At 40.3% G+C, this 19,723-nt stretch overlaps 1 protein-coding gene across 5 annotated transcripts in view; it reads left to right on the forward strand.

Moving 5' to 3' along the window:
• Window positions 1–19,723, forward strand: part of AKAP7 (A-kinase anchoring protein 7) — an 82,519-nt gene that overhangs the window by 17,060 nt on the left and 45,736 nt on the right. For all 5 annotated transcript variants that reach the window (XM_081187756.1, XM_081187757.1, XM_081187755.1 and 2 more), the window contains exon 5: window positions 1,667–1,827. In XM_081187756.1, coding sequence (XP_081043882.1) covers window positions 1,667–1,827 — 161 coding nt within the window. The remainder of the gene's footprint in view (window positions 1–1,666; window positions 1,828–19,723) is intronic.

Genomic DNA, 19,723 nt, shown 5'->3' on the forward strand with positions numbered 1-19,723 from the left:
TGAGTTCTGGAATTTCCTATGTTCTGACCTGCACAGAGCTGTGCACAAGTTTCCTCTTGCTCTTTTTCTCTCCGTGTATCATATTGAGTTCACCTGTGCAAAGTGGCCAGCTGCTCCTCACAACTGCTCCTCACATGATTGTGTGAGAGACACCAGTGCAGATTCCACCATGCAGAGATGTAGCCAGCTCCTGTTTGTGTGGTGACTGGAAAAATGTGCTGCCATAACAGCAGAAACTGTTGCCAAACACTGCTAGTTGTCATAAGCATGCAGACTAGTTGCTCTTGATGTTTCTCCACATGATGCCACAGCCAAGAAGGGATTATGTGGACCCGTAATGAAGTGAAGCCATCCCTTAAAGCAGTGTTTATCAAGGAACCCTGGAGTTCCTCAGAAGCATATCTGGGGCTCCTCAGAAAGAATAGCAGTGACAAATGAGCTTCCTTGAAAGGCAGCTCGCTTAGGATTTCCATTGCAACAGGAATCTTCCCTTGTAGCTTACTCCCACAGGAAATGACTAAATATGTTTATGAGGTGCAGCTGCATGCTTATTTCATATGGGATGATGTTGAGGCCCAGAAGGGCCTGCTCAGTGCCCCCTGTGGTCCAAGTGTGTGCCGAGAATGTGCCCCAGAAGTCTCTTCAATGCACTGTGGTTTCATGGCTAAGAGCTCTTTGGCATACAAGAAAATGTGAAAAAATACCCATTGAAAGCTGGAAACATTTCAAGGAGGTAGCTGTTAGGATGTCTGCCTGCCTTAATTTTGTTGGAGCTGTGATTGCAGCCTTGGCACTAGCCATAAAAGAAAGAATTGCTCAGCCTGCCATATCTTTCACTTCAGGCAAAAGGGTCAAAACAGGTAAGTATTTCCTTTCAGGACTGTAGGATAGAGCAGGTAAGTTGGGGGCTGGTGGAAGTCAAAATGAAGGTGGTATAATACATCTTTCAACTCACAATATTTATTGAGTAGACTTTCTCTGATCTTGAGGATGTCTGCTCACCAGGTAGTTACTGCCACCTAGTGACTATTAAGTCATTGTCCCAATAACAACAGAGAAATAACTGTCTAGTCAAATTAATAAGGAGAGCCCTGCTGACCATAGCCTTTCAAATATTTTATTGATTTTTGTTAAGAAATGCAAACATAGCAAAAAGAAGAAAACAAAGAATCAAAAATCTAAACCACAAAGCGTCATGGCCTGGAAGGACAAAAGTACAGTGCAGCTCCAACGGAATAAAAAAAATTGACTCATACAAAGATTCCCTTTACAGATAACAAAGATACATTGAAATGAAAGTATTTTCCACCTGTGAGTTCTATCTTTATTGGGAATAAAGGTTCAATGAAGTATTAGATGAGCCATACATTTCCATATGCTTGTGACACTAAGCAACCATGTGCCTCAATATTCGTGTAAGAAATAAAGATGTGTAAATTCAAGCTCTTTCCTTTAGATGCTTTTTGATACCATTTGGACACATTTTCTGAGTCCACATCAGATTGAGAGCTGGTATTTTATATAGCTGTATATGCACAATATTTTAATTCACTCTTGTCATGCTTTAAAAATGGAGGGTGTAAAATGCAACCATTAAGAATATTAAGCAGAAGAGTTGGTATTAATGAATAACATCAGTTCTGATATATATTTTTCCTCTTGATAGTGCAGTTGGTGCTTTCATGGCGAGTAAAGATTTAATTGAAGAACTACTGCAAGGAAAGCCATTGGATCTGTCTTTTCAAGGAACCGATCACTTTAGACATCAAGTTGGATTTGTGAAGTTGACTGACAGTGATCATGCAACCACTCTTTTAAAGATAGCAGGTAACTCTTTTTAGCAGTATTACATAGTGCTCAAAAAGCATCTCTTGACACCCTGCTAATGTAGATTGGTCCTCTTACTCACTTCTGTTTAGGGGCAGCTAACTTTGAAAACTATCTGAAGAAGTGTGCATGCACACGAAAGCTCATACCAGTAACAAACTTAGTTGGTCTCTAAGGTGCTACTGGAAGGATTTTTTTTATTTTGTTTCGACTACGGCAGACCAACATGGCTATCTAGCTGTAACTTTGAAAACTTTGCATAGCTGCGACAGCCTGATCCTAACATGTTTATTGCAAAGTAAATTTCACAGCATTCCATGAAATGCTTAAGACTGCATTTGGGCAGGCCAATCCTGTCGTCACGCCACACCAACATCTGCTGCACCAGCGCTTGCGCAAACTGATTCTATTTGTGATTCTATGCACTGCTCTTCAGCTCAAAAGAAAGCAAAACAATAGTACCAGAAATAAGAGTGATAACATAGGTGTGCCACCAGCCCCGCAGCACTCCTAACCACTTTGTCTCCATCCACCTGTCACAAGACTGATGACACACTCAGACCCATCTCAGATGCAATGGGAAATGGTGGGTTCCTCCTATGAGTTGCAGTGAGCCTGCACTTTGGTCCAAGCTTGCTCTCACAAATCATAGTTTAAGCAACCCTAACTTAAGTTTGAAAATCTTTGGAGCAGTAAATAGTTTAAATTTGAAATTGGACATTTTCAGTCTCTTCCTTAAAGGTGTGAAGGAGGAGAGGGAATGTGTGAACCTAAGAGTTCTTGTAGCAGGAAACCATAGTTTTGCTTAAAGTATGAATTGAAGGTACCAGTGCATGAGTAATGATGGCAGGGGTGCTATGATGTCACAAACCCATCTCACGTTCCCTCCCACACAATGCATAATAATAATTCCAGGAAGAACCCACAGTGTTTCCTTTGTCAGAGACAATCTCCCAGAAACTGACCAATCACACAACTCCTTCCTTCTCTCTCCGCCCTCCATGAAGGTCCTAGCTGTAGTACTCAAGTGACCTTATGGTGAGCTGTAGCTCAGTGGAGTAATACAGGTTTACCATAGAAGGGGGGCTCAGGTTTGATTTCTTGCTACATGCTCCCAGGAGAAAAGATTGGAAGGAGCCTGACATGCACCTGAGAGAGTGTGGTATGACTGGCGCATGAAACAGTGACCACACTTGGGTCATTGTCTGACTTCCACAAGGAAAAATGGGGTCAGGGTATAGATTGGTATGCTTGGTGTTCACCAATAAATGTGTTGGTTTTTCCAATAAGCCACAGGGTAAATATGTTCTTATGCTGTGTTTTGTTTGAAGGAGACCGTGCTCCTGCTTGTATCTGATGGAATTGAATTTAGTCCATAAAAAGCTTATGTCATAATGAAATTTGTGTGGGCAGAGTTCTGCGTAGCACTAAGGAGATTGTTTCATCAGTGCAAGCATTTTTGCTCCTCCAGCAGAACCATCTCCCCTTTGTTCTCCCACCTCTCCACACTGTTCTAGGGATTCTCCCAACCTTCCAGAGCAGATTTGGAGGAGTCCTTGCAGTGGTTTCCACTAATGCAGTGATGGCCAAACTTGGCCCTCCAGCTGTTTGGGGACTACAACTCCCATCATCCCTAGCTAACAGGACTCAGTGGTCAGGGATGATGGGAACTGTAGTCCCAAAACAGCTGGCGGGCCAAGTTTGACCATCACTGCACTAATGGAACCAGGTAGTTGACTCCTGCTGGACCTTTGTCTTGAGGGTGCCTCAAGGCCCTCCTTTAATTTTGCTACTACTTGATAGTTGATAGTTGAGAGTTGTTTACCTGCTGCATTTTTCATATTCAGGGCAGTGGAAGGCATTCTATGGTCACTGGCATGCTCAGGCAGGAAAGGATTAAGAACGTGGGAAGGTACCATTGGTCTATATATTTCAGTATTTTCTATACTGGCTGCCAGAAGTTCTCCAGGGTTTCACGGCAGGAATCTTTCCCGATCCTAAATGGAGCCAGGGATTTTATGAATGCAAGCTATGAATGATCCTTTCCCTAGGGATTGAGGGTGTTTGGGAGTCACACTTTGAGGTGTAGTTTTTTCCCACCAGTTAGATCCTCCCATTGCCAGCATGAGGTGTCTTGTCCCTGCAGCCCCTGTTTCAGCAGTGGAGTTGAGATGATAGGTAGGAGTTTATATCTGGAAATCTGATTAAGTTCAAAACTTCAGATAATTTGTACTTGGAAACATTTTGACAGATTTTACTTAGCAGTCTTCTATTACAGAACACATAAATGCCAGATTTCCATTAAACATTAACATCTAGTAGGATGAGATTAATTGGACATTTATTCATTACAATGATATATAATTGCTCGCTGTTCTACTAGCTACTAAGTGCACATTCTAGCGAGCTTTAACATCAAACTTTACATTGTAATTCCACTTAGAATGAAAGTGATAGACTAATTAACAGATGTGCTAGTAATTGCTATGGATTGCCTTAGAATCCAGGGGGGGGGGGAGTTCATTATAACCTGCTGATAAATATCACCGAAGTGGCTTTGAAGGGGCATATCACAGATATATAATATGCTAATAAATTTTTTTTCTTAAGATCTATTTCCCCCTCTTGAACATTTATATTGAGCATGACCATTGGACAGACTAATTCTAGCTACATAGCAGCACAGGATTGATAAGATATACTGCCACAACTTAATTAAGATTAGAAACTCTGATGCAAATAAATCTATAGACATTTGAACCTTTTCTTTCACTCATATACAGCAACTTTGACCAAAACATACTGTATTTTTTGAACAAAGCAGAAAGGTCGGATGATTGACTTAAATTTAAATTTATCCTTAATTAAGAGAACCCTTCCCAGCTTTATTATCAGCAATGATTTTGGCACATGGCATTCAAGTTAGAATTCTTTTAAACATGTGCAGTTACTCCAGAGATCAGTCAGTGAAAGTATGAATGCATTTTCAAAGCAAGTTTAAATCCATGTGAAATATTGTTTTATTTGAAAGTTTTATGTGAAAGAAATATACTATTTTTATCCAAACCTTGACTTCATTTGGTTATTTGCATTCAGTAATTGGTCAGGAATTACATTATCGAGGTTTGGCTTCCATTTTAGATTAACCATAGTTTTAACATCTATCTCCAAAAACCGAATTATGCTTAATTTTAATTATGGAATGAAAACAAGTCAGCTTTATAAACTCTAGTTTGTGGTTTGTTTGTTTCCTCTAACCAAGAATTAGCACTACTATAGGTCTATCATAATATTTAAGATACCACCCGACTGCTGTGGGTTTGGACATCACAACAAGCTGTGATTAGCTTAAAACAGAAGGAAAAGTTTTTGAACTTCTTGTCACACTGGAGGAGATGGGTAATGTTGAGCCTGAAGTTTTCCACAACTCCTTGTTAAGTCTTATGTGAGAATGCAGCTTTTGGGGGGTTCTCCCATGCTTGTCCTGAGCCTTGTACTTAACCGCAGGAACCAGAGTGCTGAGTCTGATCCTATTTTGTCCACTGCAGTGGAAGCAATGGAGTCACTTTATTTATTTATTCATAAATGTAGCTAAGATTTCAGATTCCAGAGCTACTCTAAAGGGAGGGGAAAGGGAACAAAAGTGAATGTTGCATAGGAAAACAGAGACCAGACAATCTGTTAATGCGTTTTTATTGAAAGAAATTTAACAAAAAGATCTCAGTGCTGAAGAAATGCCTGGAGTTTGTCATTGTCCTTTTAGACTGTATCCCAAATTCCAACCATTTCTTGGAAAAGGTTTCTTTTAAGACATTATTAGAGGCAATGAATGATCTTTTGTGTTCTGAGGAATGTGAAGTCATACCATGCCTGAACATTGCGTGACTCATATTAAGGCATTCATCAAAGTTGCAAAGGCCACTGCCATCTTGGTTATCTTCTACATAGCCTTATATAGCATGCACAAGCTTTCTCTTTAGCTCTGCTCTTTATGAATAATTAGTCTAAAACCTGTATTTTTTCACAGCACAGTTGGAACTTACAGCAAATATTTCTGTGTTATCTCTGCTCCATTCTTTTTGTTTGGGGAGCCTATGCCTTTGGCCCTGTATTTCTGTTTAAATTACAGTAAATATTTGTAAATTTGTAACTATGCATATGCCAATTTTTTGGTGATGCATGTCAACTATTTTGGCCACGAGTAAGTGACCACTCTATCAAGGCTTATGCATTTTGCTTTTGCCACTGTATCCTCAATCAGCATTCATATCAACTCACAATGGGATATTCTAGAAAACACAAGACTGGTGCACTTGTGAATCAAGATCTAGCTTCAATTTGTGTTGCTTTCACGTGGAGTCAATTTCAGGCCTAGTTCTCTTGGTTAATGTTAACAGTGGTTCATGGTTACATGTTTACTGACAGTGACCATGGGTAACACTAAGTATGATTGCTTCTTGAAGCATATTTTTTCGCATTATTTGAAGCAGATTTGCAATCCATGGTGACAAGGGAACCGAGGGGAAATTAACTTCAGGAAAAAGAGAGTAGGTGGGTGGAGTAAGGACTTCCTGTTTTCCAGGCTGTATTCTCATTTGCAGTCAGTGAATTAAAAAGCAGAGACATCACCTTGCCAACAAAGGTCCATATAGTTAAAGCTATGGTTTTCCCAGTAGTGATGTATGGAAGTGAGAGCTGGACCATAAAGAAGGTTGATCACCGGAGAATTGATGCTATTGAATTCTGATGCTGGAGGTGACTCTTGAGAGTCCCATGGACTGCAAGAAGATCAAACCTATCCATTCTCAAGGAAATAAGCCCTTAGTGCTCACTGGAAGGACAGATCCTGAAGCTGAGACTCCAATACTTTGGCCACTCCAATACATTTTCCCTGGAAAAAACCCTGATGTTGGGAAATGAGAAGGGAACAACAGAGGACAGAGATGGTTGGACAGTGTTCTCGCAGCTACTAACATGAGTTTGACCAAACTGCAGGAGACAGTGGAAGACAGGAGTGCCTGGCGTGCTCTGGTCCATGGGATCATGAAAAGTCGGACACGACTAAATGACTAAACAACAAGAAGAAAAATTACTTTGGCATGCTACTACTTTTTTTTGTGGGGTGGGGTACTTTTCTGAAATGGAAACAATGTGATTGCAGTGCTAATTTTTTCTCCTGTAGGCAAATCATTTTACAAGGCCCATTTAATCCTTTTTTAAAAATAACCAGAAAAAGAGTTGACCATTTGTCATAGTATTGACGGAGAACGCAGGGGAGGAGGAGAGACAAGTAGAGGAAGGGGGGCAGGAAGTGCCAGTGGAGGAAAGGAGGGAAACTCAGGAGGAGGGAAGGCTCTCAGATGTTGGAGCAGAGCCTCAACACCACACAGGAAACTCTGGCACGGACAGCGAAGCAGTGCCGGTTCCATCTGCTCAGGAAAGGAGAGTGTTAAAGAGGAGGAGGCAGAGACATCAAATGAGAATGCCTCGCCTCTTCTGCTGGAAAAGGGGCGGACGTAAGTCACTCCTAGAATCTGACCCAGAGGATTCGGACGCATGATTTTGTGTGCTGCTTGTACATATGTAAAATAAAGGATGTATATATGTATCTCTGAGTGAGCAGAGGCATTTCTTACGGAGAGCATTCACAACCCATCACACCAATGCAGCAGAATAAAAACAAAGGTAAAAACAAAATACCTCTGTAGGTTTAGGATAGGTTCATATTTCACATTGTATGCTGAACAGAAATATTATTTACTTAAGGAAGAACATTTATGTTCAAAACTTCTGCATCCATTGATCTTCCTTTGCAATTTAATAATGTGCAGCATGGGTCTTGGCTTTTGACAGATATTTATTTATTGTAAAAATTCCTTGAACCTCTGTCATCTTCCCACCTCCTTTTGTATACACTGTACTAAATCAATATAAAGGTGCATAAGAAGACATTTGTTGGATTAGACTAATGGTCAGCGTAGTTCAATATCCTCCTCCTACAGTGGTCAGTCGTCTCCCATTGTTGCTTCCCAGCAACAAATACTTGGAGACATAGTGAACCTAGATGTTGCATAGCTAGTAGATAATGTTGGATTTATGTCCATGAATTTGTCTAATTCCCTTTTAAAGCTTTGGTATAGCATCTTGTGACCACATCCACATCTTGTGGTAATGGTAAATACATAACATACCCAAACTCTCACATGGGACAAGTTGGTTCATTATGCAGACAGAGGCGTGCAGGCAGCATTGGAATTTGTGACTAAGTAAAGCAAATGTTTGACCTTAAAATTGGACAATATGACTTAGCTTTACAACAAAGACTAAATTATTTTAGAAGGACAGTCAATATAATCCCTCACATTTCTTTCTATATTAGTTTTAATTTATTAATCACTATTAAAGAATGACAATTTTTTCAATGAACTTATTTTTCATTTTTTAGATGAAAACTAGCATTACACAAAACTAGCATCACACATGCCCTAAAAACTACTGCTTGGCAGCTTTTTGTGTGTTTTAGCCATTGTATAATGTGTTAAGGGCACCTCTTGTTTACCACATTACTCTTCTTTTCAAGTAAAGTTTTGTGGGTGAGCATGATACTATGAAAAGGACCTACATTCTCAAAAGTTCTTGGGAGATTCAGTGCACTAAATATGGATATATGCTTCCATTAGACCACCATTCCTCAACCTAGTACCTTCCAGATGTTTAGAATTGCATGGTGACTTGGGCTGACCAGAGATATAGTTGAAAACATATGAAGGGTGCTAAATTGGAGTAGGCTATCTTAGTCAGTGCAGGTATTACACTGTTTTGCTAATTTTCAGGATTATATAATTTTTTATTTATTCAGTGGCACAATGAAATCAATGTCTTCACTTCCTTGGGCAGTTAAGCCAAATTTCTCCTCCCTTTATTTCCTCTTCTGTCTCTAAATCTCCCCCCACTGGCTACATCCATCTTCCTTGTTCTTGGTTCATCTCTCTCCATCACTATCTTTTTCTGCTTCATTTATTGAGGAATGGTGTGATCTACCTCAAGACAGGTTGAAAACCACCAGATGAAGATGAATTACATGTTGCATGCAGGTTCTGGAATGCCAGAATCGTTATTCATGATTCACTGTTGAGCTATGGCTGGAAGTATATATCTTATAGGGAACGTGTGTCTGCCAACAAAAGTATCATCTCAGCATTCCCTCCTCCTGTAAATCTAGTAAAAGAAAATTTGTGGCATGGTTTCCACTTGCATTCATTGGCTGCTGCGAGGGATGTCCAAGAATTCCAATCTAAGTGGACACAGATATAGAAATGCCCTCTGTCTGTGTGTTCGTGTAGTGCTCAGAACTGGGATTCCTTGGAAGTGAATGTGGTCTGCATTTGTTCACAGCAGGGTGGGGTTTTTTTTAAGTTCATAGATTACACTGGGCAACAATTTTTTACTTTTTGAATGTTGTCTAGATTTCTACAACTGATTTAGGGTATTTTTGCACTGCTGAATCAGGAAATGGCATCCGTTTCTCTCCATCAGGTCAGGGTTACTGTAAACTGAATGGTGGGCATTGATAAGGTAAGTACACATATATTGCATGTTGCTTCACCATTTTTCAAACTTCAGGGCTTGAACTTCCGTTTCTTGGAACTCCTGGAATGCTCAGCGGCAGGGAGGTCTCTCTTCAGAGTCCAACAGTAGTCAGCCATCATGACTGCGTCCCAGCGACCCTGATACCTGATCTCCATCTCTTTCATGTCCTGATGGAATCTCTCCCCTTGCTCGTCAATCATTGAACCCAGGTTCTCAGGAAACCGGTCCATATGTGAAAATAGGTAGTGCATCTTGACGCTCATGGTGCAGTCCAGATTCCTGAAAGCAGTCAGCATGTTGTTGACAAGTTCTGCGTCGTTTCTGGCCTTATTGTTGCCAAGAAAGTTATTCACTACCAGAACAAATGCCTTCCACACTTCCAGTTCCACTTCGTTCATTGAGTTTCCGAACTCTGGATCTCTGATGAGCTGACAGATCTGAGAGCCGTCAAATATGCCAGCTTTCAACTTCTCCATGGTCAATCCTGGAAAAGCCTGGCACAAGTAAGTGAAGCAGTCACCATCCTTGTCCAGAGCCTTGGTGAACTGCTTGATTAAGCCGAGCTTGATGTGCAGCGGTGGGAAGAGTATTCTGTCTCTGTCCACCAGAGGGTCGTTGATGACGTTCCTTTCTTTGCAAGGCACCAGTTCCTCCCGCACAGGCCAGTCCTTCTTCGTGTAATGCTGAGCACGGTCCCTACTATCCCACATGCACAGAAAACATGGGTACTTGGTGAAGCCAGACTGTTGTCCCAACAAAAAGTTCACCATCTTCAGGTCAACACAAATAAACCACTTATGCTGATCATAACCAATTTTCTCCAGCACATACTTCACCGCTTCATAGTTCTCCTTCAGTGTACTTGAGTGAGCCAGGGGTATAGAGGCAAACTGGTTGCCGTTGTGTAGCAGAACACATTTCAGTGATCGCTTGCTGCTGTCAATGAACAGTCTCCAATCTTTGGGTTTGTACTGTGGCACTCCAAGCTTGAGCAGAAGCTGCGCAATTTCTGCACAGTACACCAAGTCCTTCTCTTCCGAGAAAAAACGGAGGTACCCTTGATGCCTGTTGCGGAAGAAGCTGATGCGAGCACTGTCAGAGAGAAGGTTTTTTCCCTTCAATCTGGATGCCAACAGTTCGGCAGAGTCCTTTGACAAGCTGAGGTCGCGAACTAGATCATTCAACTCCTTTGGGGAAAATGGATGTGGAGCATCATCTTCAAGAACCACTTCTTCTTCATGTCCTTCAACACTGGAGACATCTTCGTCACTAATGTCAGGAAGTTCTCCAAAGATAGGCACTGGAATTTCATCACAATGAGCTACAGGATGACGTGCTGATTGAAGATCAGGATACTTGAGGCTGCTCCGGTTCTTTCTGTTGATCTCAACCGCACCAATTTATGGAAGATTTCGAGGTTTTATTACTTCAAACTGATCCCTTTTCGACATAATCACCCAGAACTATCGGACCTGAATACTTCTTGTCATTAAAATAATCATTTCCAATCAAAACAATTATTCTACATGGCATTTTACCCCCACCAACTTCTTCTAAAATGCTCCACACAAGCGTACATGTGAACAAAAACGTAAAAAAATGACATGTGGCCATAGCTCAAAGACTTGACCTGATTGAGCAAAACCAATGTGATTTTTGGATTCAGTGCATCAGATTCGTCCTAAATCAACTGAAAAAACGCAGACAACAAATTTGTTGTTGACCAGTGTTATATATAATTAATGTCATATTTTTTGACATGCTGCTTTGTTTGGCATTTCCTAACACTTATAATGTAGCTCAGTAGATGTTTGGAACCCTGTGATGAGACAGCTAATTGATGGGCCATTACCTGCTTCATTTACTTTGAAAGAGAACATATGTGGAATAAATGACACAAAGTATTTGCTTTGGCTGAGAAAGGCGCTGTCAAGGTGTGAGAAAGTCATTTATGTATTCAGGTTGTTGCCAAAAGAGACTAGGACTACAGACTACATGTTGTCTCAGAAGTAAATACAATTGAATTTCATGAGACTTACTCCCAGGTAAGTAGGGTTAGGGTTTTAGCTTTCATTTGCTTCCTATTGTAAATTATAAAAACCAGTGGTATGCTTCATTCATTCTCCTAACATGAAAAAGTGATCTCATTGCCTGTGGATCTTACTTGCACTCCTCCATTAAGGTGCTAACCTGTTTGTCATGCGGGAAGAACCATCTTGATTTGACTTCCCACTTTGACCACCCCAAATCTATGTTTTAAAGTAAATTTAAATTTAAAATTCATTTCCTCTCTCCTTCCCCCAGGGTTTTCTTGACTAAACTGACCCTCACCAATGCTGCAGTAAGCGAAATGAGATTGGATGACAAGTTTATTCTGAACTATGAAGTAAACCCCAATGAATTCAATTGACTTACTTCAGAGTAGACTTGATTAGGCTTGCAACCATTGATAGCTTTGTGATGGGCCATTAGCCATTTAATTAACTTACCGTATTTTTTGCTCTATAACACGCACCCGACCATAACACGCACATAGTTTTTAGAGGAGGAAAATCCGTAGGCATGCCACCCGTAGGCATTCCCTCCATAACACACACAGACATTTCCCCTTACTTTTTAGGAGGAAAAAAGTGAGTGTTATGGTGCAAAAATACGGTAGTCTTCAAGGTACCACAAGGCTCTTTGTTGTTTTTGCTGCTGAAGGCTACCCCTCTGGAAATTCATTAGCTTTGGAAAACAACAACACACACACACACAGAGAGAGAGAGAGAGAGAGAGAGAGAGAGAGAGAGAGAGAGAGAAGGAAGGTAACAGATTTGTAAATATCTGTGTTGGCCGAGATACACAAGTTAAATCAGAATGTAGTATTGGAGTGGATTGAGGTATGCTTGTACATCCCTAGCTGTTATTTGTAAGGGGTGTGGAAGTTCTCAACACAATGACATCATATCACATGTTTTCTGTTATGAGATATTATCAGGGAACAGGAGGAATAGATGTACTGTACAGCTGCTTCTTTTAGAGGCAGCCGCACAGGATCCATGTTGTCTAGCTCCATTGTAGGAATATACGAATGAAACTTTTTAAAGTTTAAGATTATTCTTTATACCATGTAAGATGAGAACTGTGTTTGCATTTTTTACTAGTGCCACACCGTTCTCTGGTAGAGTAACAATATAGCTTATGACAGAAGCAAGAACAGGAAATTAGAGATTTTTAAGACCAGCCAGCAACCAGACCTTCTGAATCTAATTAGATATGAATCTCATACAGGGATTGTACATGGCACCAACAACATCTGGGTTTTCCAGAGAGCCCGTACATAATTCTTGGCAGCAAGTCTCTAAACCATTTCACACAGAGTTAAAAGCTCAGTCGCAGACCAGGCAGGGCCTCGTTATTTATGCAAACTGATTAATTATTGCACAGTGCAGATCAGTTGAGCAGTTTTAGTAACATGTTGTTATCTGCTAGAAGCAACAAGTTGCAATGGTATCAAAATTGTAATTTGGAAGTGGTCAGATGAAGTAAGCCTCTTTTTTTTGCTGTTGTTAGTCATCTGTCCTGATGGTTTTCCACAGATCAGTTGTATGCTGGCAAGACCAAGAGTGTCAGATTAGATCATCTGGCATTCTTTTTATTTTGTTTGTATTGTTTCCTAAATGAGCTCATCTGAAAGATATAACATTCTTTGTACCATTATGACCACTTTATTTCTCAGCGCTAGAAGTGCTGATTTCCTGAAAGCAGATAGCTCCATAGGTCATTAACTGGAACAGAACAGTGAATTGTACTAAAAAAAAAAGGAAAATAGTCAGTGGCAAGCAACTTCAGTACTGAGAAACAACAGCAGAACACAGAATGGTTATCCTGTAAAATTCAGACTTTGCTTGAGAGTCCAACTGTTCAAATACAGAGAAGTGGTGTTCTGGCCACAGGAGGGAGCCTTTATTTCATGAACAGAGCAGCACACTTTAAAAAGCAGCTCCAGAGGGTGAAGAAAGATAATAGAAAACAGATCAGTTTTACTGTTTTCTCTCCTTTGTCATAGGAAAAAGAATTTCCTTTTCATGAGGACAATATGCAATAGCCGCTGAACATGGGAATTACCTTTATGAATGTTTCATATGGAGAGCAGATTAATTTATATTGCTTTACTTTGTCACGTAAGTTTGATCTTGGAACAATCCACTATGGAAAGAACTGCCTACACTAGACCAGATCAAGGACCCATCTAGTTGAGCACTTTGGCCCACCTGAGATGTAACAACAAACCATGACTTGTTCCAAGCATGAGTATACATTCCCTCTTCCTTCTGCTTCATGTGTGAGGGATGACTGAAAGCTTCCACTTCCTCTTAAGAATAATCTATAGCTAGCACACCAGGATATCACACTATGGTTTGATCCTGGTTTGTTTCAATTTACAAAGGGAGAAGACTTATGTCAGGAACCCACACAATTTTCCTGATCCAAATTATTTCCGCTCCTCTGCATGGGTCAAAAGTGCCATTGAAGCAAGAATTTGGCATCTTATTTCTATGAATATTGGTTTCACTATTTTGATGTGCATGTTTCACTAATGGCACTGTATTTACCGTAAACATATAAGAAATGGGTATAATATCAGCGCTCAGAAATTATATCTGTTTTCTTAATCAGTTGCAATTCCTCAAATTGAAGCTGCCGGTATTTTATTTCTTTAAAAGCAAGTGGAACTTAATTTCTTCAGGTTGGTATCCCATATTAATAAAACAGGACAGAAACAGAGCGACCTGAGAGTCTTCTACATTAAATATGCATTATTGTATGCCATTTTGGTCATTTATACTTCAGTGAGTATAACACAACAGATGGAATATTTAAATATATTCATGACTGTAGTGGAACATATAAAAAAGTAAAATGCTTATGCAGGTTTGGTAGAAAAGAAACCAGAAGAAGTGTATATCTAGTACATTAATAATTAAACCTAAATTAAAAGAAGCTTCGTGGTAAAATTATACCGCTAATATATTTTTGGCAAGAAAATAAGGTTATAGGGAGATTTAAGTGAATAAGAATCAATTATCCCAATCAAAAGATATATATAATTTGATTCTGTTAAATGACTTCATCGTTTTGGTTTATATTTTAACTTGGGATGCTGGATAGTAAAATTTTAATTTGTTTTTTTTAAAGTATTATTACATAAAACTGTGTAAATGCATCCTATTGAATTCATTGTGTCTTCTCTACTATAAATTGTTATTGAACAATTTATTTACAGTGTAATCCACCAACAGCTGCAGGGCCCCTACATTTCCCCCTTTCCAAAGCTTGCTCAGGCTGAGTCCTGGCAGGTCCCAGACATTCCTGCGATAGCACAGTGGGGTGACTGTGCAACATCTGTTGTTGCTGTTTGCAGCTGTTCAGAGCAGTTACAACCATTTCCACTCAGGTATTGGAAGCTCATAATTCCTGATTCTCCATTAGATACAGTGGCTTTGTGGATAGTATATGGACACTTCAGTTGTATGCTGTCTCAGAGCCCAGAGAGGTCTGGGACTTGCCAGGTTTTGAGTGCCTGGTAAACAAATATAGTATCCGATACCCATATAGTAAACCACTCTGGACCCTATTTCATACCAGGAAAGTGAAAACACAGAATAAAATGTTAGCAAATATATCTGTGTTGAGGGATGGCTTTTAGAAGAATGGTGACAAGAGAAAAGAGCAGAGTTTTAGGAGAGTAGAGAAGCTCAGTTTTGCCACTGAATCAACCATAGGGGTGATTTATTGTTCTTGGAAGAACAAGTTGAGAAAAGAGCCATGCTGAAATGGAGTAGCTGAGAGCTGATTTGCTTTGCTGTTCAGCTCATGGACATTGGTTTTCAATCTGGTTGTTGGAGTCTGAGCTGGTTGTATGGTATGCACATGACCAGCTCAGCCTGTGGCAGTGCATCTGGGAATCAGCATGAGCCAACTCAAAACTAGAGCCACCCTGGGGTGAAATAGGCCCAAGATAGCTTATCAAGGTAGAGCACATTGACTTTGAAAGTTGATAAGCAGAGAGGCACTGGAAGGAAAAAACAGAGGGTTGCCTAGAAAAGCTATTTAACTGGCAAATCCACAGGTCAAGACACATCTGGAGTGGTGAGGGTGAGAAAGTATCTCATGAATTATCTGTAGGTGCAGGACTAGGGACGCTATTGTCGGACTACATTGTGGTAAGACAGTTATTTCTTGTACCTTATTCCTTATCTTAGACTCCATTATAGACTTGAATTTGTTTCATTTTGTTTCACCCATTAGTAATGCAATAGGGCACGTATTCAGGTTCTAATATGTACACTTGTTAATGCTCTGACCTTCAATGATGCATCACAATTCTAATTTCTGAAATTCTGACTGTGTTCTGTTTTGAGAAACATGCCTAATTTCTTCGTTTTGAAATTATTGGAGAGTAATTACTGACGCATTTCCTGGGTAAGCTTTCCACAAGGAAATGGACATCCCTAGTAATTTCTAACATTGATTATATGTTTTTCAAGCCATTTGAAATGGCTGTTTGCCTCTCAGCATGTGGCCTCAGTACAAAATCAATACCAAATGAAGCTCTGACATTCGTTATTGATCTGTCTATTCCATTATTCAACTCTTGGAACTGCATTTTTGCTTGAAATGCAAACAAAAGTATTTTCTAATGTATATACAAATCTCTGGTTCTTAAGAGCTACTGGGAAGGTTATACTTTGGGTACCATCTACCAATGAAATAAATAAAAAAGGATCTGTCAAAGCAAGGAATAGGGCCTTCTCAGCAGTAGTGTCCCAGTTCAATATTTCCTTTCAGGGGAAGACCCACCAAAGATTGCACTTAAATTTCATTTTAGAGACCGCTTAAAACACTTACTAAGATGTTTATAATTTAAACTTCTGAGTTATTGTTTCTGTTGATGGGTTATTGAAGCAGAGAGGTGTTTGCTAGATCTTTTGCATATTTTGTTCAAATTACTTGTTGATTTCTTTAAGTGTTTTTTTTAAATCACTGAGTTTTTAGTTGGAAAGGGAAGTGAACAAGAAATTTAGTAAGTAAGAGATTCAAGTTACTGTAATTTAAAACAAGGGTGGCGGTAGGTGGATTGGATGTGGGTTCCTGAAATGCTGTATCTTTATCTCTCACCACCACTGTCCCTGTTTATTTAGTTTCACATGGATGAAAAATAAGCAATGACTCTTCATGGATGCTCCATATAAACAACATTTTATTGCTAAGTGCTTATTCTGGAGTTGCAGTTTCCAGCTTGCCTACTGAGTATATCTTTCATAAAGCACATACATTCCCCAGCCTGCTTCCCTCCACTGTTGACCCCTTCCTGCTTGAGCACCTATATTCCATACCAGAGATGCCCTTAGTCCTGCTAGATAGCACCAGCTTTACAACAGACCATCTGAGGGGACTGGATTATTTCAGCCTCTTCGGTGAGAGTTTAGGGAACATAGAGGCTCCCTAACATACAGAATTTGGCCATCCCTGATTTTGCTATGATTGCAGTATTCAAAAGACCAAAACCCGGACACCACCACCATTGGGGCACCGCCCCCCTCACCGCTTATCTCCGCAGCTTGCCCCCTCCTTTAGGGTTGCTGGCACCTGGGGAGGGTTATGGGAGCTGATGCACTGAGAAGGAGAGAAGAGATAGAAGGAAGAGAGCAACGACGGAGGGCACTGGGGAGGGATGTGGATGGCATGAGGCAGCCCTGCGCTGAAAAAGAGAGAGGAAATGGAAAGGAGAAAAAGAGATAAACATCGAAGGGCACTAAGGAGGGACACGGCTGGTGTGAGCTGACCCCCGCTGCTGGCAGGAAAGGAAAGCGACCCCCCCACACATTTTGGCATATTCTCAGTGGCGTAGCGTGGGTTGTCAGCACCCGGGGCAAGGCAAGTAATTTGCACCCCCTAACCCGTGGTTATGCTCCCCCTAACCCGTGGATTTGAGCCCCCTAACCCTAACCCCCAGATGTTGCGCCCGGTGCGGCTGGCCCCCCTGCACCCCCCACGCTACGCCACTGCATATTCTTAAAAAACAAAACCCTGTCAGAGATTTTTACCCCTGAAAACCGGACATGTCCAGGAAAATCCGGACAAAAGGCAACCCTAAAATTATATAAGGCGTTTCTATACAGCTTTCTAAAACTTTAAATCTGTTTCTTTCCCTGAAAACAGTTCCTGCTGTCAGTAACTCATTGCAACTGGAAAAGTTACTTGTTAATTTGAGAGGCTCTTTGGGAAAAAAACATTAAAGTATCATTCTGATAAGGGAGAAATGGAAAATAGGAAGCTGCCTCTAAGGTTGGAGTAGTAGATAGGTAGCCGTGTTGGTCTGCCATAGTCAAAATAAAAAAATTCCTTCCAGTAGCACCTTAAAGACCAACTAAGTTAGTTCTTGGTATGAGCTTTCGTGTGCATGCACACTTCTTCAGATACACTCCAGTGTATCTGAAGAAGTGTGCATGCACACGAAAGCTCATACCAAGAACTAACTTAGTTGGTCTTTAAGGTGCTACTGGAAGGAATTTTTTTATTTTGTCTAAGGTTGGAGGTCCTTATGTTATGAGTGGGAGGACTGGGATTGAAAGTGGCTTGCCTAAGGTTACCTAGTGAGCTCATAGTAGTGGCAGGATCTGAACCAGACTTATGGCTCTGTCTTACTGCCCCTAGGCTACACAGGTTGTCTATAGAGCTACCATCCTGGTCAACATCTTATTTGGTGTTCACTGCTCTCATACCCATACCAGTCACATATACCCTCTATCTCTTTGAGTTGAATCCAACAAAGTCATACTCAAAGTATGGACTTGTGGCAGGGGAGGAAAGGGATAAAAACCCTCACCACATGCAGTAGCCCCTGCAAAACTCTATAGAAAAGATTTGAATATTGAAGTTATGGACATGTAATTTCAACATTTGCTGTGGCAGTTGGAAACAAATACATATTTTAATCTTTTTTTCCCCTTGAGTGTAGTGGGCTGGGGGTGGCAGCTAACCTGTGGTCCTGCAGTTATTGTTGGCCTCCAGTTTCCATCACCCCCTGCCAGCATGCTCAGTAGTCAGGAATGATGGGAGTTTTAGTCCATCTGCAGAGTCACAGGTTAGCTAACCTGGTTTTGCTCAGGATGCAATACTCACAGTGTCCACTTGGAAAGTAAGTCCTGTTAAATTCAATGGTGCTTACTAACAGGTAAGTGGGGACTAGGAAAGCAGCACTGGTTGTATAGATTTCTTAAGTGGATAATGCCAGTCGGGCATGCCCACCTCTGCACTCCTTTCCTCTAGAGCAGTTTAGTCACTTGGTGAATCTGCCTTCTGTATATTTCTCGTCTTCAGCGTGGAAACTCACATCTCCCATGGTGTTTTTCTTCTTTTAATGCTATAAGCAATCTTCACCCAGAAGCAAGGCCAAACATAGTAATAGAGATGTAATATTGTACCATTGGCACAAAACAATATTCTTTTTAATCATCCTGGAGATTTCCAAATGACTTACTTTTGCTGTAAATACAGCTGGCAATAAACACAACTAAACGGCACATTCCATTGACATTTTTCAAGTAGCAACATTAATATAAATACTGATTTCTTTTTAACATAAGTTTGATATGCTGCAATCTTGAGATACTACAAACATTATTCTGAAATGAGTTTTTAATATCACAAACTAAATTTATCTGAGTAGTGCCTCTGCAGAGGTTAATGAACCATGCATGTAGCCCATTATCTTTAATATGAAAACTCTCTAATAGAAAACAATTATGTGAGCTTTGTCATTATTATTATTCCCCTAGGATGAAAAGACTTAAATGAAGGGAATCAAATGCATCTTTATGTATATCTTTGAAATAAGTATGATTACCTTTATTTTCTTCATATGAAGAAGCTTACAAAATAAACGTCCTTCTGAAATTGATAATTGCCTGAGTTATTTTCAGGTTCTTATGTGTGGGTTTAATCTTTTGAAGAACCTCTGTGTATCTGCCACTGAATCCTGTATGTTGTAGATTATTTAGGAGTGGCGGTAGGGAGGGCGTGTAAGGAAATATTGTCACTTTTGGACCTAGAAAAGACTCAGCTCTTCAGCCCTTCCTCAGGATAAGCTCAAACGGTTGGAAATATATTTCTGTTCTTTTTGTCAAACACCATAAGAACACAATCTGAAAACTCCACTCTTCCCATATTGCCTTTTTAAAAAAATATGTGATTGGCAGAATTCAGTGAAGGCAATGATTTTTTAAATTTTTTCACAGTTCTTCACTAAAGTAGAATA

Source organism: Podarcis bocagei, assembly GCF_964188305.1.
Source record: "Podarcis bocagei genome assembly, chromosome: 3".
Taxonomy (NCBI): Eukaryota; Metazoa; Chordata; class Lepidosauria; order Squamata; family Lacertidae; genus Podarcis; species Podarcis bocagei.